This window comes from Bacillus rossius, chromosome 2 (assembly GCF_032445375.1).
Source record: "Bacillus rossius redtenbacheri isolate Brsri chromosome 2, Brsri_v3, whole genome shotgun sequence".
Lineage (NCBI taxonomy): Eukaryota > Metazoa > Arthropoda > Insecta > Phasmatodea > Bacillidae > Bacillus > Bacillus rossius.
This window is the reverse complement of record NC_086331.1, coordinates 6460087-6487040: the sequence shown is the minus strand read 5'-3', so window position 1 is coordinate 6487040 and position 26954 is coordinate 6460087. Positions and strand designations below refer to the sequence as shown.

Below are 26954 nucleotides of genomic sequence, written 5' to 3'. Positions count from 1 at the left end.
TCGTGGAACATTTTCTTTCTCGGAATCTTAACCGAAAACAAGAGATTTTTCGCGAATACGTTGTTCTTCATACGTTCATTGTCGCGTCAGTGATCTCGTGTACATCCACGGCTTCCGGTCGCTTTGCCAACATGACACGTGGCGTGCTGGTTGTGTTGAAGCCACAAGAATAGTCAACGCGAACTAGGAAGTCGCTCACTCGGTCACGGACTTACCCCATTTGACACTCGAGATAATGTGCTCCCATTCCTTAGTAACAAGTCGTGCTGCTTTCTCGAATCCACGCTGAGTCATTTTAAGAATAGCCGACCACATAAACAGTCACTGTTCTTAAAGTTACGCGGCTATAAGGGTCGAATCAGGTAAGTAAAATATAAACAAAAACTTTTCAGGTTAATCAAATGGAGAAATACTTTACTTAACCTCAAGTCAAAACTGTGCAAGCCGAACTAAGCTGTGCGAAATAAAATTTTTGCATTTTATGGTATAATAAATAGTGTACGTAGAATGATGGGTTTTAATTAAGGCTGAACAATATTTTCATGTCACATCATCAAATATAAATAAAATAAAGCAGTTTGGGAGACATTAATGGTGAGTAGCTCACGGTTGAATCAGTGAACTTCAGTCAGCGTGGCAATAAAAATTGTTCGCTAACTTCTGCAATGGGAATTCGGCCGTTTCACGAACACAAAGTTCAAGCGCCATTATTACCTACACATGTATCCGAGCGACATGATTTTCGATTCTTATTATTGGTAAATACATTTTATCGGCTGCTGTTATCACGTGGGCCGTGTTTTACTTAAAGCGCGAGGTGTTATTTCGAGCAGATACCGCATACACTTCCACAGCCGTCTCTATTTCTCTCTCTTTTCCGAACCGAGGTTTCGAAGTTTGTGTTGACGCCTACGCAAGTCGGAGCCAGTGATTGGGCGGGCTAACGCGACTGCGACGCTCTTATCACCTCGTCGTTCAAGTTAATCAGCGCGTTTATTGGCGCTCAGTGCGCGGTTCTTTCATAAATAGCGGCGCGGGAGGAGGTTACCAATCGTAAAAAAGGGAAGCGTTGAGATAGCGGTTCGACACGGATGGCGGTGGAGCGAGACGTCTCGCCCGCCGCAGATCTGTTGCGAGAGAGAGAGAGAGAGAGAGAGAGAGAGAGAGAGAGAGAGTCCGTGCCCCAGGACCTAGGGGAGGGAGGAGGGCTTGAAATCGCGGAAATAGCTCCGCGGCGCGCGGTAGCAGTAAAGGCGTTCGTTGCCTTCTGCGTTGTGTGGATGAACACAGAACACAGGCCGAGCGAACAGCATCGGAGTTGACTGGCGGGTTCGATTCCTATTAAAAAAAAAAAAAATTAGTTATCTGTAAAGTCGGTTTACGGACGATAGTTTAACGTGACAACGTCCTAACAAAACATTGATGAAATGATTGCATACTTTTAGGAATAAAATTGAATCATTTTTATTGAATTATCGCTATTTTGTAAGGATACAAAGAAGGAGTGAAATTAAATCTACAATTTAATTGATAAATATACTTTTATTTGCACTCATTAATTCAAATCTGTTTACTACTTTAACGAAGCGATTATTTTAACTATAACTTTTATACATGTTTGCTATTTAACTTCTTCCAATCTGTGTTATTCTGTTAAGGATAGGACGATGATTGGAAAAGTAGGAAACGAATGGGAGTGTTTCAAGTTTAATGTGCCTCGAAAAAGTCAAATCGATGGTTGTTCTAATCGAGTGGAAGAGAGATAGATGCGGCGCAAGCGTACAATGAGCGTAATGGGACACAGCGTAACGGAACAATGTGCGTAACGGGACACTTTTTCGTGCGTGCAGCCGGCGTTCATCGATTTATTAGACGTTGTCACGTCAAAAAAAAGTTTCACGTTTACTTACATCAGAAATTATCCTTGTTTATGACTTGAGGCGCTGAACTATTTTGAAATTCATCGCAAAAAAAAATGTATTAATTAAATACTCAGTGTTAAATATCAATAAAAACATGTGTGTGATATTGGAGATTTAATTTAGTAAAATAATTAATTGCGATTAATGTTAATTTATAAGGCATATAAATAAATATGCTGATCGTTTATTCTAATTTATTAATTTAAATTATTTATTGGATAAATGTTTTATGAAAATTAATTATACATACGGGAACATAACCTCTTTTATATAAATATACTTGAAACAAGTCTATAAACACAATTTATATCACTGATATTCTCAATAAATAAATGTTTTCAATCAAATGGGCCAGTATTCAATATTAGTCACATAAGTATAGGATTTAAAAGTACAAATATAATTTATATTTTATGCAGCTTTTTTTATTGTAACATTTTTCGCATCCTGTGCAAATTTCGTTTATTGATGCGGGCGCATAGTAAAAATTCATTCTCATAATATTTTTCATAATACACCAAAAGAAGTATAACTTCAAAAAATATTTTGACATCAGAGAAATAAATGTAATTTTTTTATAGCCTTTTAAACCGTATAATTTAAGTTCATAATGAAATAATTTCCATATCATCTATTGAAGCACATTAACAAACACTTTGCTATATACAGTTTAGAAAAGAGATCTGATTTTTTTATTATTTGTCTAACAAAATTTAAAAAAAGTATTATAACCATTGTTAAAAATACCAAAATTAACCTTATTTACCATGGAAATATTAATATTTATTTTCAAAAACATTTAAAAACCAAGTTTTTAACAGATCTTATATATAAGTTTATGTTGACTTAAACCTTTGTTTTAAATAAATTTCGAAGCCTATTATCGCTATTCATGATAAATTGTATTCTTATTACTCCACATCAATTTTCCAAAATTATCTCCCACCCGAAATCAATTTATTCCAATGTACCTTAATCTACATACAGCACTGCCTCATAAAAGCCATTAACAAAGTTTACATGCAGTTCTCAAACACAGCAATCTCGTCCAGTATCACTCACAATCGTGGTCCAAGAGTCCAATCACTCGCCAATCGTACATCACGTGATCCGCTCACTATTCAAAGCAACAGCTTTATCTCACTGACTGAGCTTACAGACACGCATGTTTGTGCCGAACCTCCCAGTCTAAGCGGCGCCAGGCAGACTATCTGGAAGTCCCAATAACAATCAACAGTCACTTGGACGTTACGTGATGGTCTTGGTCAGTCTAACGCCAGCCAAAGAGCTTCTCTTTAGCAGTAGAAGCCACTCACGCCTACTAACCCACCCATAATCACCATTAGCAAGTGTCTGGGCAGGTACGTATACCTTACACCACTGCCAAAGAGAATGTGTCAGGCTGGTCAATTTACAACCAAGCTAATGCATTGCACGAGAACAAGTTTTTTTTTTCTTTCACAGATGAGAGAAGAATTATTAAATGAACACACTCACGCTGTATTCATTATCTCTCACAGAAATTATTTTCTTTTGGTTTCTACTGTGCGTGCTTGACAAACTTCGCATCAAGATGTTTTTCATCAGCCCAAAAAAAACTTGGGGAATTATTCCACTTGTTCGTCACTCTTGTGGCGAGGTTTTCGAGGTTGCGGGGTGGCAAGGTTGGTATCTTCGACACAACTCATCACTCATCACTCACGAGCACTTGGACCATCTTTTAGAACGGATTCTATTAACATATTGGGAATTACACAGTCTGAAATATTAGTCTGAAATATTCCTGTCCATGACCATGCACCATCGTGTCTATACTATAGTATTGACACCATATATTGGCAACATTGTGTCAGCACTTTATTATCTAACAATAGTATCGGCACCTTAATATCGGCGCCCATTTATCGGCACCATATTATCTGCATCATAGTTTAGACACAATACTATGACACCATTATATCGGCACAACTGTAAAAGCACCATATTATCTGCACCATAGTTTAGGTACCATAGTATCGGAACCATAATATAAGCACCATTTTATTAGCACCATAGTATGTGCCTCATAGTTTTAGGCACCATTGTATCAACACCACATCGGCACCATAGATTTGGCACCATTGTATCAGCACCATATAATAGGCACCATAAAAAAACACCATATTCCTTAACCATTTTATTAGCATCATATTATCTCCACAATATTTTAGACACCACAGTATCTGCACCATAGTATTGGCACCATTTTATCAGCACCATATTATCTGCCTCATAGCTTTAGGCACCATTGTATCAGCAACATATTATCTGACTCGTAGCTTTAGGCACCATTATATCAGCACCATATTATCTGCCTCGTAGCTTTAGGCACCATAGTATCAGCACCATATTATCTTCATCATAGTTAAGGTACCATATTATCTGCCTCATAGCTTTAGGCACCATTGTATCAGCATCATATTATCTGCATCATATTTTAGGTACCGTATTATCTGCCTCATAGCTTTAGGCACAACTGTATCAGCACTATATTATCTGAATCATAGTTTAGATACCATATTATCTGCCTCATAGCTTTAGGCACCATATTATAAGCACCATATTATCTGCATCATAGTTTAGGTACCATATTATATATCTGCCTCATAGCTTTAGGCACCATAGTATCAGCATCATATTATCTGCATCATAGTTTAGGTAACATATTATTTGCCTCATAGCTTTAGGCTCCATAGTATCAGCACCATATTTTCTGCATCATAGTTTAGGTACCATGTTATCTGCCTCATAGCTTTAGGCACCATTGTATCAGCACCATATTATCTGCCTCATAGCTTTAGGCACAACTGTAACAGCACCATATTATCTGCATCATAGTTTAGGTACCATATTTTCTGCCTCATAGCTTTAGGCACCATTTTATCAGTACCATATTTTCTGCCTCATAGCTTTAGGCACCATTGTATCAGCACCATATTATCTGCCTCATAGCTTTAGGCACCATATATCAGACGACACGGCGTGGACACCACATGGTGAGCGCCATAGCGGACAGAGGGCGAGTGCTTCCTGCCGCTGGCGGGCGCGCAGTTGCGGCTCGGGCGCCGATAAGCGGCTATCATGCGCCGCATGCTCCGCAGCTCAGCGGAAACTCCTATCACAGGCGAGCGATAACCGCCCTTACTGCACTCTTCAGCGCGCTCTTCACCCCGTCGGCCATTACAGACAGCGCACATGATGATACTACACTGTAGACGTTAATACGTCTTTAAAACTGCTTCCATAGTGGGTGGCAATTCAAAAGAACGAATGATAAAATCGGTAGGGACATGCAGATTTCGCGAAAAGATTTCGAGACTAGATGGAAGTTAAAACAAACACTGTCGCGCTGTCTGTGTTTTGTGATTGTGTGAGTTTCTCCCAGGTACATATCGATTGTAACAACACCGATCACAGTGGTTCAGTGCGGAAGTAAACGCGTCCTGAGTGGTGAGGCCGGGCCCCATCAGAGTCCCAACTCCCACTGCAAGCATAAACTCCTGTTACCTTCCACAAGGTAAACACTTGCCCAGATGGGGCCTAACCGGCATATTAAATTAAAAAAAAAATAAAAGGGACAAAACCTATGCTGAAAAATGTAAGGTGCCAGAACATTGACCAAACACATAAAATTAGTTCCAACGTTTATTGTTAATCTTTAACATATCTCATAAATTTCTTCAGTACAAAAATAGTTATATCTTGTGATGACTAGACATATCTCATAAATAACAAATATTATAAATTACACACAATAAAAACTATATCTGACTATAGTTTTCTTTGGTATAAAGACAACCTTTATAAGGTACATTTGTATGCTTAATATTTTTACCAACAAATATTATTAACAAACTATTAACCAACTCAAAAGGCAAGGTCTTTAGAGAGATAATTCAAGTTATTGAAAGCAATATGGCCGCCAAACAATAAAATGCACAGGAGGTGCAGAAAAATGGAACAAGTGCCAATCCACATTAAGAGCACCTAAACAACACTTTAAGTTTAAACAGGTGCATCATATTCACAAAAAACATAAGTCCAACAGATACTATACAAACATCTCAAAGTTATTATCATCATCAATAATTTAAACTCTACTGGCCATTTCATAACAAATACTTACAACACTACTCATACTTAGCTCTTCAAAACACCTTTCCTGCTGTCAATCTATCTCTCTCTCTAATGCCTCATGATGTTGATTGTGATGTTCCTTCTGCTCCATGCCTAACTGGTCAAAACCCCGGGCTAATATACCCATTTTCTCTCCCCCTTCCCTCCTATTGCCCCTCCAATTCTCTGGATTAATAGAGATGATTTTAGAATGTTCTAGAAGGATCTTCACACCAGTTCACATAATCGATATATTAACCGATTTCCGGGATTTATTCTCTTCTTGCTAAATCCGGAGTTGGTAACACTGAATTCGATGTTGTGTTGGAATGAAGTCTCCACTTTGTCTATGGGTTTTTTGTTTGAAAGTGCACTGTCTTTGCCGCACACATCCGTAGCCTATCTATGAGTCGTGATGTCACAAGTTGTTTGTTTATTCCTACCCGCTAACATGAAAGGTAAGCTTCTTCATGTCCTTAAATGTTTGTGTGTAGAATCTTAAATTAACGTCTCGTGACCATACACGGTCACAGTGGCTCAGTAAAACAAGGCGACGACTTCTCTCGCAGACGGCCGCCAATCACAAGAAAGAAACCACAGGTGCGGGTATACCTGGATCCAGTCTAATAATTGTTCAAATCATTTCGCGAAAAATGCCTGCCCCTAAAAATCGGATACAGTTTGGTGTTGCAGCTACATATCTATCATATCCATCCAAAATTTAATCACACCACTGGATGGCTAAAGGATAAAATAATTCGTTACGCTGAGTGAGGACTGTGACGCATCGCGCGCGGTAGGTCATTTCGCTGCGTTTTGAGATTTCCATTTGGTATAACTTTTGACTTGGAGAAGCTACGACGATCGTTTCTGTATCAATCGTCAGCTCCCGTCAAAATCTGTCGATTGCACATATAAAACATTAGTGTAAAATAGTTACAGTGTTTATATATGGTGTTAAAATAAAAAGTATACATAATCAAAAATATATAATGTCGGGCTATACGCGACTTCTTTGTGTTTAAACATGATTATAACATACATAAAATAGCGTATTATATATTTTGTATAGAGAAAATATTACCTGTTACGTACACGTTCTCACGTACAACACACGGCCGTGTCCATGACACAACCACACCCCATTTTTTAAATGCTTCGTTAAGAACGATGGTCTGTAAAGTCATGATCCTGCTGTCCTTTGTTTAAAATGTCTAATATTTGCTGTCTCAAGATATCAGAGTACTGTTTCGCGTTTTTGACGTTATAACGTCTAATAAATCGATGAACGCCGCTTGCACGCACGAAAAAGTTACGTTACGCACATTCTTCCGTTACGCTGTGTCCCGTTACGCTAATTGTTCCGTTACGCCGTGTCCCGTTACGCTGTGTCCCGTTACTATGTCGGCGAGTGCAGTAATAATAGGTTATGTTACAATTGACTAAAAAATTATGGTAATTCATATAATTGATGATAGATATTTGATTACAGTTTATTTATATGAAAACTTGTACATAATATTATTTAAACTTTATAGCTAAACGCCATTTTATAAAATTAATTACAAGTCATCTACATGTGAACTGTTTCGTCGACTGTTTATAAAGTGAAGTGAAAAGTTAATGTGGTTTTCATTGCTTATTACAACAACAATTTCGGCAATAAAGGATAATTATTCTTTCATTTTAAAATTCTGATTACTAGTATAGTTTCAAGTATTTATTCTTTTATTATTAAAGTAAAAATGATTTAATTTTATTCATAAAAGTATGCAATCATTTCATCAATGTTTTGTTATGACGTTGTCACGTTAAACTATCGTCCGTGAATCAACATTACAGACAACTAATTTTTTTTTTTTCCTTTTTCCTTTGGCAAGTTCGAGGCATTGTGTCGCGGGGACGGGCGGTACAGGGTGCCTCGCAAATAAGCCCTCCGCGGCAGAAGGACGCGCGCTGCAAGAACAACCCGCTAAGCTCCCCCTCCCCCCCACCCCTTAAGCCCCACTAAACAAGCTTAAAACTGGAGGCGCTACCTTAACGCAGCCTTCGCCGCTCCCCTTCGAAGTCTCGTAAGGATTCTTATTCGGCGAGCTTCCTGCTTCGAAGTCCACACTCGAGGACTGCCGATCCAACGGCGTTGTCTAACCCACTGGTCCTTCTTTCTGTTTCCTCACCCATGGACGATTCATCGTCCCTCCTTTTTTTTTGACTTGATAACGTCTTATAAATCGATGAACGCCGGCTGCACGCACGAAAAATTGTCACGTCCCGTCTGATCCGAGCGTGCAAGAACCGGCCAACCACCGTGCAAGAGAATTTTCTATAATATCAAAACAGCTTAAGGCGGGCTTTTTAACTACTTGTTCGTGATTATATATAAGCAAATTATTTAAATTAAATTTCCAAAATTTGTAAATAATATTCGAAAATTAAAAAGTATGCAATTTTTCATCAATGTTTTATTATGACATTATCTCGTAAAAATATCGTCCGTAAACCGACTTTACAGACAAACCCCCCCCCCTTTTTTTTAGATAATTGTTAGGGGCAAGCATTTTTCGCGAAAAGATCTGAACACTTATTTGACTGCAACAAGGTATACCCGCACCAGCGGTTTCTTCCTTGTGATTGGTGGCCGTCTGCAAGAGAAGTCGTCGCCTTGTTTGACCGAGCCACTCAGGACGCGTTTATACTTCCGCACTGGATCACTGTGATTGGTGTTGCTACAATCGACATGTACCTACCTGGGAGAAACTCACCCAATTACGAAACACAGACGGTGTTACAGTGTTTTGATTTTCATCTAGTCTCGAAATCTTTTCCCGAAATTTGCATGCCCCTAATAATTAGTTAACCACGCGTTTAGTGGCCAGTTGCACCGTTCTGCTCTTCAATCTGCAATCCAACGATCTTAGCCCAAGGACTGATCCAAGGACCATTCCTCCGAATGTTGCGCCATCACTAGAGACCTGTAAAATTCGCGAATTCAAATCCCTAAAGGATAGACTCCATGATCCTCTACGCACTCGTGCAAATTACATCTGCTGATTGGTTACCGACTCGTAACACATGTTGACTGGAATGATCGTGATTCGCTAATTCTTCTGTTAAAGATTTTTCATTGGCTCAGAGTCCTTCAGGTAAACTGTGGCCAATCACTGAAGCAAAATAATGTCAAAAGTATTTGGACTCTATCCTATCGCGAAATTAATCCGCAAATTTTACAGGTCTCTATCTCTGGTGGTGCAGCTGGCCATGAGGCCCGTTCTACAATGACACGGAAACGAAGACGGATCACGTTAACAGGGCCGGCGCGTCCATACAGGCGAACTAGGCAACCGCCTAGGGCGCCAAGTAGCTGGGGGCGGCGCAGCACGACACATAACAGCTGATATAGAATGTTTAACGATTATTGAAACTAGATGAAAATGGATTTTTGTAACAGTTTGGAATGTTTATATTAATATAAGTAATTATTTAAAATCCACGGTGACCTGTTTATGATTTGTAATAAGTAAAAAAGTAACAAAAAAACACAAGCCTGCTTACATTTGATTGTTGACAAAATCTTAGGCTTACGTGATGTATTTTGAGACAAGGAAAATTTTTTTTGGGGTGTCCGTCCCAGGGGGGTGGGTTGGGGGGCATTAAGGTTTTTCGCCTAGGGCGCCAATTTACCTTGCACCGGTCCTGCACGTAAACGGAGACGGATCTCATGGGACAGGGTTTCTACAATGACACGGAAACAGAGTCGGATCACGTAAACGGAGACGGATCTCATGGGACAGGGTTTCTACAATGACACGGAAACAGAGTCGGATCACGTCAACGCGGACGGATCTCACGGGACAGGGTTTCTACAATGACACGGAAACAGAGTCGGATCACGTAAACGGAGACGGATCTCACGGGACAGGGTTTCTACAATGACACGGAAACAGAGTCGGATCACGTAAACGGAGACGGATCTCACGGGACAGGGTTTCTACAATGACACGGAAACAGAGTCGGATCACGTAAACGGAGACGGATCTCACGGGACAAGGTTTCTACAATGACACGGAAACAGAGTCGGATCACGTAAACGGAGACGGATCTCACGGGACAGGGTTTCTACAATGACACGGAAACAGAGTCGGATCACGTAAACGGAGACGGATCTCACAGGACAAGGTTTCTACAATGACACGGAAACAGAGTCGGATCACGTAAACGGAGACGGATCTCACGGGACAGGGTTTCTACAATGACACGGAAACAGAGTCGGATCACGTAAACGGAGACGGATCTCACGGGACAAGGTTTCTACAATGACACGGAAACAGAGTCGGATCACGTAAACGGAGACGGATCTCACGGGACAGGGTTTCTACAATGACACGGAAACAGAGTCGGATCACGTAAACGGAGACGGATCTCACGGGACAAGGTTTCTACAATGACACGGAAACAGAGTCGGATCACGTAAACGGAGACGGATCTCACGGGACAGGGTTTCTACAATGACACGGAAACAGAGTCGGATCACGTAAACGGAGACGGATCTCACAGGACAAGGTTTCTACAATGACACGGAAACAGAGTCGGATCACGTAAACGGAGACGGATCTCACGGAACAGGGTTTCTACAATGACACGGAAACAGAGTCGGATCACGTAAACGGAGACGGATCTCATGGGACAGGGTTTCTACAATGACACGAAAACAGAGTCGGATCACATAAACGGAGACGGATCTCACGGAACAGAGTTCCTACAATGTCACGTAGACGGAGACGGACCCGTACGGAATAGCTCAGCAATGCTGAGCTATTCCGTTTACGTTGTTCCGTGCGACCAATAGGAGCCGAGTGCTGTCTGCGGTGGTAGCCATGTTTGCTTGTGTTCTAAATACGTTAAAAATATATCAAATACAATAATATTTAGAGTTCCATTATCAATTTGTGTTTTTTTTATTATTTTAATAAATTCAGCCCGTACTATGTTTTCGAAGTATAACAGGTTTTTAAAATTAAATCAATATTCCGTAACCTTTGAAATGGAATCTCATTGGTTGTCCTTTGTGACGTTTCCCTGCATTGTGGCAGCATGATATGTGACTGTGATATGTTACGTGCGTTCCGTCTCCGTTTACGTGATCCGTCTCCGTTTCCGTGCTATTGTAGAACGGGCCTAAGAGGTTCTCCTAGCTATATATATATATATGTGTGTGTGTGTGTAAATGAGGTGGTATAATAAAGGTGACACTATGTGGTAAATCTAGTGCAATATCACTTCTCAGAACAAGACCCTAAAATCTCAAAGCATATAAATGAACATAGAGGTGTAATGCGATTCCCTATAATTCTTTTAAGAACCTTTACCAGTTAACATTTTCCTGAATGACTCTTTATATTAGTTAAATTCAACATTTTTTTTTTTTTTCGGAAAGAGCCCCCACTAAGATATATTTGAGCAGTTTGTCAATTGTGTATTGCTTCCAGAGGCTCTGGAAGCAGGTGGTCTTGATATTTCATACAGACGACCTTATAAATTATTAAAACCCTTAAATGATCTCAGTAAGAGTGGAACCCACACTGTAAACAAATATTATATATATATATATATATATATATATATATATATATATATTTATATAGGATGTTTATATAATATCGGCTGAACAATATTTCATGCAAAATTGACCATTAAGATATTATACATATCCTATCAATTCAACTTTTTTAAAAATAAATATATAGTAATATTATGGGTTCACGTGAAATAAATTTATGTGAAATGCCTTGTTCACACATACAATATCGTACTACGTTAAAATTCAGAAAAGATTTTCACAGCGTACCACCCCAGGTCTGATAGGATTATTACTTTACCAGATAGACTCTCTATTATAGTTTTAATTTTATTTATGCTATGGTTACTTCAAGCATTTATTCACTTTTTGGCAACAGTAAAGCCTTATTTCTGGATGTATTTTGGCTGGAAGTAGGTTTAGTGACATATATCAACTTTCAAATTAAAATAATTAATACAATAAATAACAAAAAGAATTAAGAAAATAAAAACATATTATAAGATTTAAAAAATTACAATGTAATTCTAGATGTCAAATAATTAAACCTTTGATTATAAATAAATTTAAACACCTAGACGTTCATAACAAAATTAAATGAAATAAAACAAGAAGAACATAAGCCATGAAAAAACATTACAACTAATGAGTCAAATACTTGCAAGTGTGGAAACATAAAAAAAATATGTTTTCTTTGAAAAATGGATTCGATATTGTCTGCTTTTGCTTTCCGTGATAGAGAGGCGATACAAAATTACTATATAATTATGTATCTCGGGTAAAACATTTTCAGTCTGCAAACGAATGCCTGACTGATCGGGAATCGAATTTAAGTCCTTAAAGTAGCCATTCAGTCGTCCTCATGACTTTTTAAACTGGTCTGACTCAGTACTTTTAATATAAATAAATTTTAACACGTGTTCTCTACGACCCAAATTTCAGTAATCTACAGTAAAATAAATTCAAAGAGATACAACTTCCACAATTTTGAATAGGGGAACCTTCATAGTTAATAATCGTGGCTGAACTATGCTCATCAACTATTGTTTTTTTTTCCTTTGTAAAAAGCAACCAAAAGTTAAAAAAAATCTCTCACTCGCCATTCTCAATTTTTAAAAAAATTAAATTAATATTTTTGTAGGTCAACTGCAACAATATATTTGCAAAACGTCTAAGGCCGTAGCAAGAAAACTAACTTATACAAATTTAGCAAAAAGTATATAATTTTTCTCTGTGAATATTAATGAGGCCTACGCTGAAATGGAATTTATTTTACCTGAAATGATAAATTAAACAGGTTAAATTGTGTTTGTACATAAAATCTTGTAAATCATCCTGTATACACGTGTAGGTATATACACGTGTTAAATTGACTGTATCTCAGATGACAACGTTCTTCGTTCCTGTTTCCGTCACTTTTTCTCGATTGGCTACAGAAGATAAGATATGTCATTTTAACTTTTGATTCGATCAATAAGAATTAAACTGCTGTACTGCCGAACGTTGGTGATCCGTACATACCAGCAAAATTATTATTTTTTATTTTTGTTATTATATTTTATTATTGTTATTTTTTCAGTTTAGATTGCAAAGGTTTGTATACATATATGAGCGTTGAAATTGGTTCGTGAATTATTCTACACGCCATGAGGAACTCGAAGTCAATGATAAACACCTAAAAGCAGCTGAACTAATCACTTGCTACATAGAGATAAGGTGGAATATGACTTCTGCCAGTGAACACATGCCTTCAACTTAATTCTGCTCACGTTTATGCAGTCTAGCTTTGATGAATGTTTGTTCCGTGTCTTATCGACATTCAGCTCACGGGCGATGGATGGGAAGTTAGGCTAAAGATGTGACGGGAAGCACTGGCGGTGGTGATGGATGTTGTCAGAGGAAAAAAACCAATGTTTTCCACATGCATCAAAAAGGTATGTCATATGCTGGAATCGAACCCGGACATCCTCAGGTGGGAGACGAAGGATTAAGGCCACTGAACCATCTTCTTCACCTTAAAGCTCGGTCTCACCCGCTATATCGATTTTTTTTTTCGTTTTTTTTTTTTTAGTATTTGTTAAGAGCTAAATCTCAAATTTTAACCTTATACCTCCCTTGCATTTTTTTTTTTTTTTGATTTTCCACAAATCTTTTCAAGAGATATTTACTCAGGGTAATATCATGGTTGTAAAAAATTCACGCCAGTCTTCATAATTATTATCATTTCGCGACTTTTTACAAACATGATAATACACTAAGTGACTATCTGTTGAAAATGTATATATTTGTTTTACCGGAAAAGAAAATTTGAGGTACGGAGAATATGCAGTGCAAACTCTATATAACGGCACTTAACGGACTGAGTATTTTTCGGCGTTATAGAGAGTGGTCGTTAATTGGAGAGAAATAAAAGAAATAATTTTACTATTCTATAATAATATGTATTTTATAATATAGTACACAATTTACACACGAACATACAAATAGTCTGTTTTTTTTCTTTGTTTTTCCATAATGTAGACACGGTAGAGCGGCTAAATCCAAAGCGTCTTCCAACATCACTGATCTTTTCCCCCGCCTCTATTGAGCGAATTAATAAAACTTATTCGTCAATACACAAAGATTTTCGTTTACTCGCCATGTTTACAGTTCGAAAGTCTGTAAGGAACTGCGATAATGATAACGTGTAACAACTTGACGAAAGTCTAGTGACCGAGGTAAACATGTGCAAGTTCAAAATATAAAACAGACTAAATTTCTTAGAATCTCTGGTGCGTCACTCGAAGTAAACACGGGCTAGATAATACAAAAAAATAAAACAGCAAACAAAATAACGTACACAGCTGCAGTTCTTAATTCGGCAACTTAGAAAGTACTGCTTAATGATTTATAATGCCGTATTGTTGTCGTTAAATAGAGTGAGCATGACGCTATATGTATATAGAGTGTATTATTGTATAGAAAACAAGGTAAACCAAACAAAGTCAAGCAATTTCGACGTTTTAAGGAGTTTGTCGTTAAATCGAGTGACGTTATAAAGAGCTTACACTGTACTTTAGATTTATCCCTTACAAAAAGATTGAAGAAAAAAAAAACATCGCGGTTGATAACGAGCCTTTAAGCTAAGAAGCTACCTGCCTCGACCTGTGTACAAAATAATAAAAATTAACAATTATTTTGTTTGAAAAATTAAATTTGCTGGTAAATGATATGTATTGTTTGGATTTGTATTGAGAAAGGTTCATAATACATGATGTTTCATGGCCTAAGAGGATACAGCTCAGCGGTGTGTTACTGGTTCCTTCGCTGTGTAAACGCAGGCGGCGCTACCATTGCCCAAAGTGGTCGGATATCCTCCTACCCCCACCACGCCAAATCCCCCCCCTTCCCCATCCACGAGCGAAGCCTCGGGGTGACGTCACGCTCGCCGCCTGGCGAAATCGTAATGCAGCTCCTCCGAAGGGCTTAGGGGCACATAATACTGTCTTCGTCTTAAGCTAACAAGATTATTAGCCTAATAAGCCGTAGCTATCCTATTTAAGCTGTGCAGGTTTCCACGTTACCTTAAGTCTCCGGGAACACCTCCAGCCCGGCTTGCCGCCCCTCCTGCCCCCACCCCTCCTGTGGGTCTTCCCACACCACCTCCCTCCCCTCCTCAGAGACAACCACGCGACGCACTGAAGGCCGCGTCACGGCGGCATGCAGGACTCCTTGCTCCACGCTGCCAGGCGCAGGAGCCGTGGACAGCCCGTGGTGCGGCGTAGCGCGGTGCTCCACACCACCTCCCCTCCACTGAGACATCCACGCGACGCACTGAAGGCCGCGTCACGGCGGCATGCAAGACTCCTTGCTCCACGCTGCCAGGCGCAGGAGCCGTGTACAGCCCATGGTGCGGCGTAGCGCGGTGCTCCACACCACACCTCCCCTCCACTGAGACATCCACGCGACGCACTGAAGGCCGCGTCACGTCAGCATGCAGGACTCCTTGCTCCACGCTGCCAGGCGCAGGAGCCGTGGACAGCCCGTGGTGCGGCGTAGCGCGGTGCTCCACACCACCTCCCCTCCACTGAGACATCCACGCGACGCACTGAAGGCCGCGTCACGGCGGCATGCAAGACTCCTTGCTCCACGCTGCCAGGCGCAGGAGCCGTGTACAGCCCATTATGCGGCGTAGCGCGGTGCTCCACACCACACCTCCCCTCCACTGAGACATCCACGCGACGCACTGAAGGCCGCGTCACGTCAGCATGCAGGACTCCTTGCTCCACGCTGCCAGGCGCAGGAGCCGTGTACAGCCCATGGTGCGGCGTAGCGCAGTGCTCCACACCACACCTCCCCTCGACTGAGACATCCACGCGACGCACTGAAGGCCGCGTCACGGCGGCATGCAGGACTCCTTGCTCCACGCTGCCAGGCGCAGGAGCCGTGGACAGCCCGTGGTGCGGCGTAGAGCGGTGCTCCACACCACACCTCCCCTCGACTGAGACATCCACGCGAAGCACTGAAGGCCACGTCACGGCAGCATGCAGGACTCCTTGCTCCACGCTGCCAGGCACAGGAGCCGTGTACAGCCCGTGGTGCGGCGTAGCGCGGTGCTCCAAACCACATCTCCCCTCGACTGAGACATCCACGCGAAGCACTGAAGGCCGCGTCACGGCAGCATGCAGGACTCCTTGCTCCACGCTGCCAGGCGCAGGAGCCGTGTACAGCCCGTGGTGCGGCGTAGCGCGGTGCTCCACACAACCTCCCCTCCACTGAGACATCCACGCGACGCACTGAAGGCCGCGTCACGGCGGCATGCAGGACTCCTCGCTCCACGCTGCCAGGCGCAGGAGCCGTGGACAGCCCGTGGTGCGGCGTAGCGCGGTGCTCCACACCACATCTCCCCTCGACTGAGACATCCACGCGACGCACTGAAGGCCGCGCCACGGCGGCATGCAGGACTCCTCGCTCCACGCTGCCAGGCGCAGGAGCCGTGGACAGCCCGTGGTGCGGCGTAGCGCAGTGCTCCACACCACACCTCCCTCCCCTCCTCTGAGACATCCACGCGACGCACTGATGGCCGCGTCACGGCGGCATGCAGGACTCCTCGCTCCACTCTGCCAGGCGCAGGAGACGTGGACAGCCCGTGGTGCGGCGCAGCGCGGTGCTCCATACCACACCTCCCTCCCCTCCTCTGAGACATCCAGGCGACGCACTGAAGGCCGCGTCACGGCGGCATGCAGGACTCCTCGCTCCACGCTGCCAGGCGCAGGAGCCGTGGACAGCCCGTGGTGCGGCGTAGCGCCGTGCTCCACAACACACCTCCCTCCCCTCCACTGGGACATCCACGCGTAGCACTGAAGGCCGCGTCACGGCGGCATGCAGGACTCCTCGCTCCACGCTGAAAGGCGCAGGAGACGTAGACAGCCCGTGGTGCAGCGTAGCGCAGTGCTCCACACCACACCTCCCTCCCCTCCTCTGAGACATCCACACGACGGACGGAAGGCCGCGTCACGGCGGAATGCAGGACTCCTCGCTCCACGCTGCCAGGCGCAGGAGACGTGGACAGCCCGTGGTGCGGCGTAGCGCAGTGCTCCACACCACACCTCCCTCCCCTCCTCTGAGACATCCACGCGACGCACTGAAGGCCGCGTCACGGCGGCATACAGGACTCCTCGCTCCACGCTGCCAGGCGAAGGAGCCGTGGACAGCCCGTGGTGCGGCGTAGCGCCGTGCTCCAAAACACACCTCCCTCCCCTCCACTGAGACATCCACGCGTCGCTTTAAAGGCCGCGTCACAGCGGCATGCAGGACTCCTCGCTCCACGCTGAAAGGCGCAGGAGACGTGGACAGCCCGTGGTGCGGCGTAGCGCAGTGCTCCACACCACACCTCCCTCCCCTCCTCTGAGACATCCACGCGACGGACGGAAGGCCGCGTCATGGCGGAATGCAGGACTCCTTGCTCCACGCTGCCAGGCGCAGGAGCCGTGGACAGCCCGTGGTGCGGCGTAGCGCCGTGCTCCACAACACACCTCCCTCCCCTCCACTGAGACATCCACGCGTCGCACTGAAGGCCGCGTCACGGCGGCATGCAGGACTCCTCGCTCCACGCTGAAAGGCGCAGGAGACGTGGACAGCCCGTGGTGCGGCCTAGCGCAGTGCTCCACACCACACCTCCCTCCCCTCCTCTGAGACATCCACGCGACGGACTGAAGGCCGCGTCACGGCGGAATGCAGGACTCCTCGCTCCACGCTGCCAGGCGCAGGAGACGTGGACAGCCCGTGGTGCGGCGTAGCGCAGTGCTCCACACCACACCTCCCTCCCCTCCTCTGAGACATCCACGCGACGCACTGAAGGCCGCGTCACGGCGGCATGCAGAACTCCTCGCTCCACGCTGCCAGGCGCAGGAGACGTGGACAGCCCGTGGTGCGGCGTAGCGCCGTGCTCCACACCACATCTCCCTCCCCTCCACTGAGACATCTTTGCATCACACTGAAGGCCGCGTCACGGCGGCATGCAGGACTCCTCGCTCCACGCTGCCAGGCGCAGGAGACATGGACAGCCCGTGGTGCAGCGTAGCGCCGTGCTCCACACCACACCTCCCTCCCCTCCTCTGAGACATCCAGGCGACGCACTGAAGGCCGCGTCACGGCGGCATGCAGGACTCCTCGCTCCATGCTGCCAGGCGCAGGAGACGTGGACAGCCCGTGGTGCGGCGTAGCGCCGTGCTCCACAACACACCTTCCTCCCATCCACTGAGACATCCACGCATCGCACTGAAGGCCGCGTCACGGCGGCATGCAGGACTCCTCGCTCCACGCTGCCAGGCGCAGGAGACGTGGACAGCCCGTGGTGCGGCGTAGCGCCGTGCTCCACACCACACCTCCCTCCCCTCCACTGAGACATCCACGCGTCGCACTGAAGGCCGCGTCACGGTGGCATGCAGGACTCCTCGCTCCACGCTGCCAGGCGCAGGAGCCGTGGACAGCCCGTGGTGCGGCGTAGCGCAGTGCTCCACACCACACCTCCCTCCCCTCCTCTGAGACATCCACGCGACGCACTAAAGGCCACGTCACGGCGGCATGCAGGACTCCTCGCTCCACGCTGCCAGGCGCAGAAGCCGTGGACAGCCCGTGGTGCGGCGTAGCGCAGTGCACCACACCACACCTCCCTCCCCTCCACTGAGACATCCAGGCGACGCACTGAAGGCCGCGTCACGGCGGCATGCAGGACTCCTCGCTCCACGCTGCCAGGCGCAGGAGCCGTGGACAGCCCGTGGTGCGGCGTAGCGCGGTGCTCCACACCACACCTCCCTCCCCTCTTCTGAGACATCCACGCGACGCACTGAAGGCCGCGCCACGGCGGCATGCAGGACTCCTCGCTCCACGCTGCCAGGCGCAGGATCCGTGGACAGCCCGTGGTGTGGCTTAGCGCGGTGCTCCACACACCTCCCTCCTCTCCTCTGAGACATCCACGCGACGCACTGAAGGCCGCGTCACGGCAGCATGCAGGACTCCTCGCTCCACGCTGCCAGGCGCAGGAGACGTGGACAGCCCGTGGTGTGGCTTAGCGCGGTGCTCCACACACCTCCCTCCTCTCCTCTGAGACATCCACGCGACGGACAGAAGGCCGGGTCAAGGCGGAATGCAGGACTCCTCGCTCCACGCTGCCAGGCGCAGGCGACGTGGACAGCCCGTGGTGCGGCGTAGCGCAGTGCTCCACACCACACCTCCCTCCCCTCCTCTGAGACATCCACGCGACGGACGGAAGGCCGCGTCACGGCGGAATGCAGGACTCCTCGCTCCACGCTGCCAGGCGCAGGAGACGTGGACAGCTCGTGGTGCGGCGTCACGCCGTGCTCCACAACACACCTCCCTCCCCTCCACTGAGACATCCACGCATCGCACTGAAGGCCGCGTCACGGCGGCATGCAGGACTCCTCGCTCCACGCTGCCAGGCGCAGGAGACGTGGACAGCCCGTGGTGCGGCGTAGCGCCGTGCTCCACACCACACTTCCCTCCCCTCTACTGAGACATCCACGCGTCGCTCTGAAGGCCGCGTCACGGCGGCATGCAGGACTTTTCGCTCCACGCTGCCAGGCGCAGGAGCCGCGGACAGCCCGTGGTGCGGCGTAGCGCAGTGCTCCACACCACACCTGGTCCCCTCCTCTGAGACATCCACGCGACGCACTGAAGGCCGCGTCACGGCGGCATGCAGGACTCCTCGCTCCACGCTGCCAGGCGCAGGAGCCGTGGACAGCCCGTGTTGCGGCGTAGCGCAGTGCTCCACACCACACCTCCCTCCCCTCCACTGAGACATCCAGGCGACGCACTGAAGGCCGCGTCACGGCAGCATGCAGGACTCCTCGCTCCACGCTGCCAGGCGCAGGAGCCGTGGACAGCCCGTGGTGCGGCGTAGCGCGGTGCTCCACACCACACCTCCCTCCCCTCTTCTGAGACATCCACGCGACGCACTGAAGGCCGCGCCACGGCGGCATGCAAGACTCCTCGCTCCACGCTGCCAGGAGCAGGAGCCGTGAACAGCCCGTGGTGTGGCTTAGCGCGGTGCTCCACACACCTCCCTCCTCTCCTCTGAGACATCCACGCGACGCACTGAAGGCCGCGTCACGGCGGCATGCAGGACTCCTCGCTCCACGCTGCCAGGCGCAGGAGCCGTGGACAGCCCGTGGTGTGGCTTAGCGCGGTGCTCCACACACCTCCCTCCTCTCCTCTGAGACATCCACGCGACGCACTGAAGGCCGCGTCACGGCGGCATGCAGGACTCCTCACTCCACGCTGCCAGGCGCAGGAGCCGTGGACAGCCCGTGGTGCGGCGTAGCGCGGTGCTCCACACCACACCTCCCTCCCCTCTTCTGAGACATCCACGCGACGCACTGAAGGCCGCGCCACGGCGGCATGCAAGACTCCTCGCTCCACGCTGCCAGGCGCAGGAGCCGTGGACAGCCCGTGGTGTGGCTTAGCGCGTAGCTCCACACACCTTCCTCCTCTCCTCTGAGACATCCACATGACGCACTGAAGGCCGCGTCACGGCGGCATGCAGGACTCCTCGCTCCACGCTGCCAGGCGCAGGAGCCGTGGACAGCCCGTGGTGTGGCTTAGCGCGGTGCTCCACACACCTCCCTCCTCTCCTCTGAGACATCCACGCGACGCACTGAAGGTCGCGTCACGGCGGCATGCAGGACTCCTCGCTCCACGCTGCCAGGCGCAGGAGCCGTGGACAGCCCGTGGTGCGGCGTAGCGCGGTGCTCCACACCACACCTCCCTCCCCTCTTCTGAGACATCCACGCGACGCACTGAAGGCCGCGCCACAGTGGCATGCAAGACTCCTCGCTCCACGCTGCCAGGCGCAGGAGCCGTGGACAGCCCGTGGTGTGGCTTAGCGCGGTGCTCCACACACCTCCCTCCTCTCCTCTGAGACATCCACGCGACGCACTGAAGGCCGCGTCACGGCGGCATGCAGGACTTCTCGCTCCACGCTGCCAGGCGCAGGAGCCGTGGACAGCCCGTGGTGTGGCTTAGCGCGGTGCTCCACACACCTCCCTCCTCTCCTCTGAGACATCCACGCGACGCACTGAAGGCCGCGTCACGGCGGCATGCAGGACTCCTCGCTCCACGCTGCCAGGCGCAGGAGCCGTGGACAGCCCGTGGTGTGGCTTAGCGCGGTGCTCCACACACCTCCCTCCTCTCCTCTGAGACATCCACGCGACGCACTGAAGGCCGCGTCACGGCGGCATGCAGGACTCCTCGCTCCACGCTGCCAGGCGCAGGAGCCGTGGACAGCCCGTGGTGTGGCTTAGCGCGGTGCTCCACACACCTCCCTCCTCTCCTCTGAGACATCCACGCGACGCACTGAAGGCCGCGTCACGGCGGCATGCAGGACTCCTCGCTCCACGCTGCCAGGCGCAGGAGCCGTGGACAGCCCGTGGTGTGGCTTAGCGCGGTGCTCCACACACCTCCCTCCTCTCCTCTGAGACATCCACGCGACGCACTGAAGGCCGCGTCACGGCGGCATGCAGGACTCCTTGCTCCACGCTGCAAGGCTCAGGAGCCGTGGACAGCCCGTGGTGCGGCGTAGCGCGGTGCTTCGACTCTCTGTATCGACTCTCGAAACCACGTCGGGCGGTTTCCCACGTAGTACCGTGGGCGGTCCTTTCCTTATCCCGGCTGGGCGTTCCTGTTGGTTAGTGTGCGCTTGTCTTCGACGGCGCGTAGAGCTCATGAAAGTGAAATTAAATAATTCACTCGCCGTATTTGAGACAAATCAAGGTATTGTACTGCGCCAACATATGTAGCATGGATGGATGCACAATGTCTCCTGGTGTGACGATATCCTGTTATAAATGCCGAGTACTCACTTTTGACTGTTTATAACTAACTATATGACGCAGTAAAAAAAAATGTAAATCAAGTGAGTACTTTTTGAATTAATTTATTGATTCTTGATAATTACGAATTTGTCAAACATTTAAGACAAAGTTTTGTAACTCATTTGACCCGCATTCTATCGATATTGGGTTGAAATACGTTTCGACTGTGCTTACTTCGATTATCCGTGTTTTTGACTGAAATGACTCGCTCATTATTGTAGTATTGGTTTTTTCGTATCTAATGACTAGAGACCCGCAAAATTAGCGGTTTCGATGGCCTTCAGGATAGACTGCACATACCCCTGTACACTCGGGCAAATAACGCAAGTTCTTTGGCTGCCGACTTGTAAGTCGTCTCAGCTGGTTTGTCTGTGATTCGATCCTTCTTTGTTTGAGGGTTTATAACTGGTTGAGATTCGTCCTGATGAACAGTAAGCCAATAGCAAAATTATGTAAGAGGTATATGTTTTTGAATTCTAGCCTATCACCGAATGAATCCGCGAATTTTGCAGGTCTCTACTAATGACTTTTTATTTACCGTCAACTCTTCAGTAATGAAGACCTTAGTTTCAATACGCATAGCAAAAAAAAATTTAAAAACCTTTTGTCATTTTTTTTTACATATATGCTCTGAAAGAAACAGGAAATTCTGGGAACAAAAGTCAATGACGTGTTACTGAATTTAAGTCAAAAAATACGGGTCCATGCCGCAGGGGTATGCAGTCAGCATAGAATCTGTGCACAACAAGTTGCGTACGTCTCCAGGCGTCAGGCGAACTCCTTTTTACTATGCACGATCTTCGGTTGCTAATTTCGCGTTCCTTACTGAGACGCTCTTACAGTGTCGCACCCAGTTTGCGGTAAGGTGTGCATCTAATGGACCTTCAAAAATTAACTTTTGATGAGCCTCACATTAAATTGCTGTGTGACCGGGTGACGATTGCACCACCAAAACATTTTGACAGGTAGTCTAACATTTTTACCATATGACCTTCATAGGCATAAGTGGTTTCCTAAACGTAAACTAGAATACGTCTGTCATAACGACGTGTTCACTTTTCATTTCGTTAATGGTTATAAAAAATGAATTTTTATTGCGTTTTATCAATATAATTTTGCCTTTTAAGTCATTCATAAATAATTTATCATTGTAAACATGATTTTGCTATTTTACTTTTAAATTAAATTAAGTATTTTAACGAGGGCAATGGCTGAGATTCAAATTACAACTCTGTGCACATGTCGATATAGTATATTGAAACTAATTAAACAGTTTTGGTAAATTGCAAAAAAAATAATTTGGTGTGACTTCTAATTTACAATTGAATATTTGAGTATTTTCATTAAAACGTCGAAATGTATAATTTACTCGTTTATTGTAATTACCAAAATATGCATACGCTTTCTTTCCTGTCTCAACTTGCAACCCTTAATGGCTTAACTAGTACACCATTGTTCTCGTAGCTTCGAGCGTTAAGTAGTCTGATGACGCGACACTTCCAGAGCGGGACCTGAGAGGCAGGTGGCGATACCTGCAAATCCTCGGGAGCGACGAGAGCAGTGAAGAAAAAAAAAGATAGGGATTCCTTGGCGAGCGATAGCGGGCAACGAGAGACGGGCTTGTTGGGCGAAAATCGGACCATCAATTAATGGGTTTGTGGAATTTGTTGAATTTTGTTATTCAAGGGGAAATGTACATTGTGAACAAGTGCAGGCGAGTGGAGTTAAGCACGAGGGGCTGTGTTGCAGGCAAGTCGCTGCCCGTGCACTGCGTGGTGGAGGCGGTGTCCACGCTGGACGACAGCCAGTGCGCGTGGCGGCTCCGCCCGGCCGTCGAGACGGACAGCTACGTCATCATCCCGGCCGGCACGGCGTTCCACGACCTGGTGCGAGTGGTGCTGCAGCGACTGGGGTACCCGCGCGACGCCGCGTCAGCCTCCAAAGGTGCTTCTACACCTTCTTCTGTCTGCCCCCCACCCCTTTCTGCTACCACCCTGCAACACCGCGGTCAACAATCCGTCCTCACACCCTCGCCCCAAGGAGGTGGGTGGCACGAACCCACCGCACTTGACAGCACCAAATATAGTTCCCTTTTTCATTCCGCAAGAGCGAGATGCTTTTAAAACCAAACTATGTAAGAGCAGGATTAAATATTATTTAATTCTCTCACGGCTGTTACTGGGTAGCACGATTCAAACTAACACCTAAGAACATTTAAATATAACTCTATTTTTACATGTACGTTTAAGTCACTCGATTTGCACAACAAAAATATTAAATGAAAGGTCCTTGGGTCAGTGCGCGCACTTTTACGGTATTATGCATGAACTCGTTTGCTGTCTGTCTAGAGCAATCACGGCCTAAGTGGGTAATCTTGCACCTCTAGTAATGGCAAAAACCAATAAAAATTAATATTTTCTAATTAAATAATAAAATAAATACTTCTTCAAAGAAAATAAACTAACATAGACAACATCTAACTAAGCAATGAAGAAAGTTACCGAAACCGGTAACACTGCGTCTCCCTGGCCTTGGCCAGATCTCTGCTTCAGACGTCACACATTGTTAATTTTTTTAAATGACACGGTGTCCATAAAAGAATGTTCCAGTTTCAATGGTATATTACACTATTTAAAACAAATCAAACACATTATTGAAGATAACCTAACCTATTTTTTTTTGACGTGATAACGTCTTATAAATCGATGAACGCCGGCTGCACGCACGAAAAATTGTCACGTTCCGCCTGAGCCGAGCGCGCAAGAACCGGCCAACCACCGTGCCAGAAAAATCTTCTATATTATCAAACAGGTTAAGGTGGGCTTTTTAAATAATTGTTAGTTATTATATTTAAACAAATTATTAAAATTAAATTTTCAAAAACTGTAAATAATGTTTGAAAATTAAAAAAGTATGCAATTTTTCATTAATGTTTTCTTATGACGTTATCACGTAAAATTGTCGTCCGTAAACCGACTTTACAGACAACCCCCTTTTTTCTAACAAAACTTCAGTTTGTGAACCCTTTTTTTATACGGCACACATCCGACCTGAAGTCAAATTCTTCCCAAACTTTGGTTACCAAGTCCGGAGTAATGGAAGCAATAGCCTTTTCAGTTCTGCGTCTCAACTCGGGCAAATCATTAGGTAGCGGCGGAACGTAGACACGATCTTTTATAAAGCTCCAAAGGGGGAAAAAAAGCGCATGGCGTTATTTCAGGTGAACGCGGAGGCCAGCGAAAAATAGCTCTGTCGTCGCGACCATTACGACCAATCCACCGGTCATACAAAATGATTCCATTGGGGAGGGGTTCCATCTTATAATTACAGATTCATTCTTAGCAAATTGTAGAACACAAAATTCTTTACGCTCATGAGTCGCCATTTTGCACAGGTGGCTCTACAACCGAGAAAAACAGCCAAGTAATACTCGCGCTGCGCTTATCTGTAACGTTTTTGAGTTATTCTTTAATTGTGACCTTTAAACAAAGTTCTACAACTCTTACTGTTGATACTATTACAATTAACAATCGGGACATTCTTTTATGGAATTATTGTGTCAAACTTTTAATTGCAAAGTTTGAGGAGGCGAAAAAGTTTTCGTTTGTCAGTTCGGAGAATAAGGAGATGTAGATATCTCTTTTATTTTTAACGCCAGGCGTACAAAATTTAATCAAGAAAAACCAAATGTCTGCTTTAAGAATAGAGAAGAGAAATATATGTTGTTTTTTTTTTATCCAATATAGACAGACCATCTTCTTGTTTAGGAAGTGAAGTGTGCAAACTTTCTTTGAGCTCGGAAATAAACTGTAGATTTGTATTTAAAAAAAAAAATATGAGCGAATATTCAGTAATTACCAGTGATTTGTAAACATCTAACTTCGGTAACGAGCAAATTCGTGTGTTCTCTTATAATACTTATAATGCAAAACTTAACATATAATTCCTTAAAATAATGCCGAGCGTGATAAATAAACTAATAAATAAAATTATCGCTTTTCAAATACCAAAATTTCTGGATGTGAATCACACAAATCACCGCTATTAATCACTGTCTGAATCCTAAACTTTGCTGGCCACTATTAAACGCAGATAACAGCGAGGGATGAGCGAAATAGTTTTTTCTTCAATATCACTTATGGCAGTTATGGTTCCGAATGAATAACTGGTTATTTATCTGGTTAACTTTATCAGTTATTGGCCACGGAGGTCTATTTTCGATCATTCACTATAGCAATTTCAAAGGGCGATTAAAAAATCATTACAGAATCAAAATTATGTCGTAATTTTAACACTAGCATTGTATTTTTTTTTTTCGTTGAAGAGAAAATATCTTTTTTTTAGTTGGTTAAGATATAAATATAAAAAATTTTATTCAAGAACCTTATTTATTTAATTAATTACGAAGAAATTCATGATACATTTAATATAATTTAGTTCAAATTCCGCTTAACTTTCACGACCAGACACTATAGCCTATTGACGCAAACATAAAATAACCTTAATCTGTAAGTCTGCTAAAATCAAACCATTACGAAATAATGAATAACTGCCATTTCCTGAGAGTTGTCAGTTTTTCTGTCGATCGAGAGCACAGAACTGCTGAAATCAGTCTGTTAATAATTTCTACAAACAAACCTTCAACTTATTGAGCTTATTCAACATTATTATAAAATATAATAATATTATACTTTTATTTAAAAAAATGGTTGTCTTTAAAGTCGGTTTACGGAAGATAGTTAAACGTGACAACGTCATAACAAAACATCGATGAAATGATTGCATATTTTTATGAATAAATTTGAATAATTTTTATTGAATTATCACTATTTTGTATGGATACAATGAAGGAGTGAAATGAAATCTACAATTTAACTGATAAATTTACTTTTACTTGCACTCATTAATTCAAATATGTTTATTACTTTAACG

General features: G+C 45.3%; 1 protein-coding gene across 2 annotated transcripts in view; it reads left to right on the top strand.

Moving 5' to 3' along the window:
- LOC134529059 (uncharacterized) overlaps positions 1-26954 on the top strand; it is a 374727-nt gene that overhangs the window by 244112 nt on the left and 103661 nt on the right. For both annotated transcript variants that reach the window (XM_063362763.1, XM_063362764.1), the window contains exon 3: positions 23772-23966. In XM_063362763.1, the coding sequence (XP_063218833.1) occupies positions 23772-23966 (195 nt within the window). The remainder of the gene's footprint in view (positions 1-23771; positions 23967-26954) is intronic.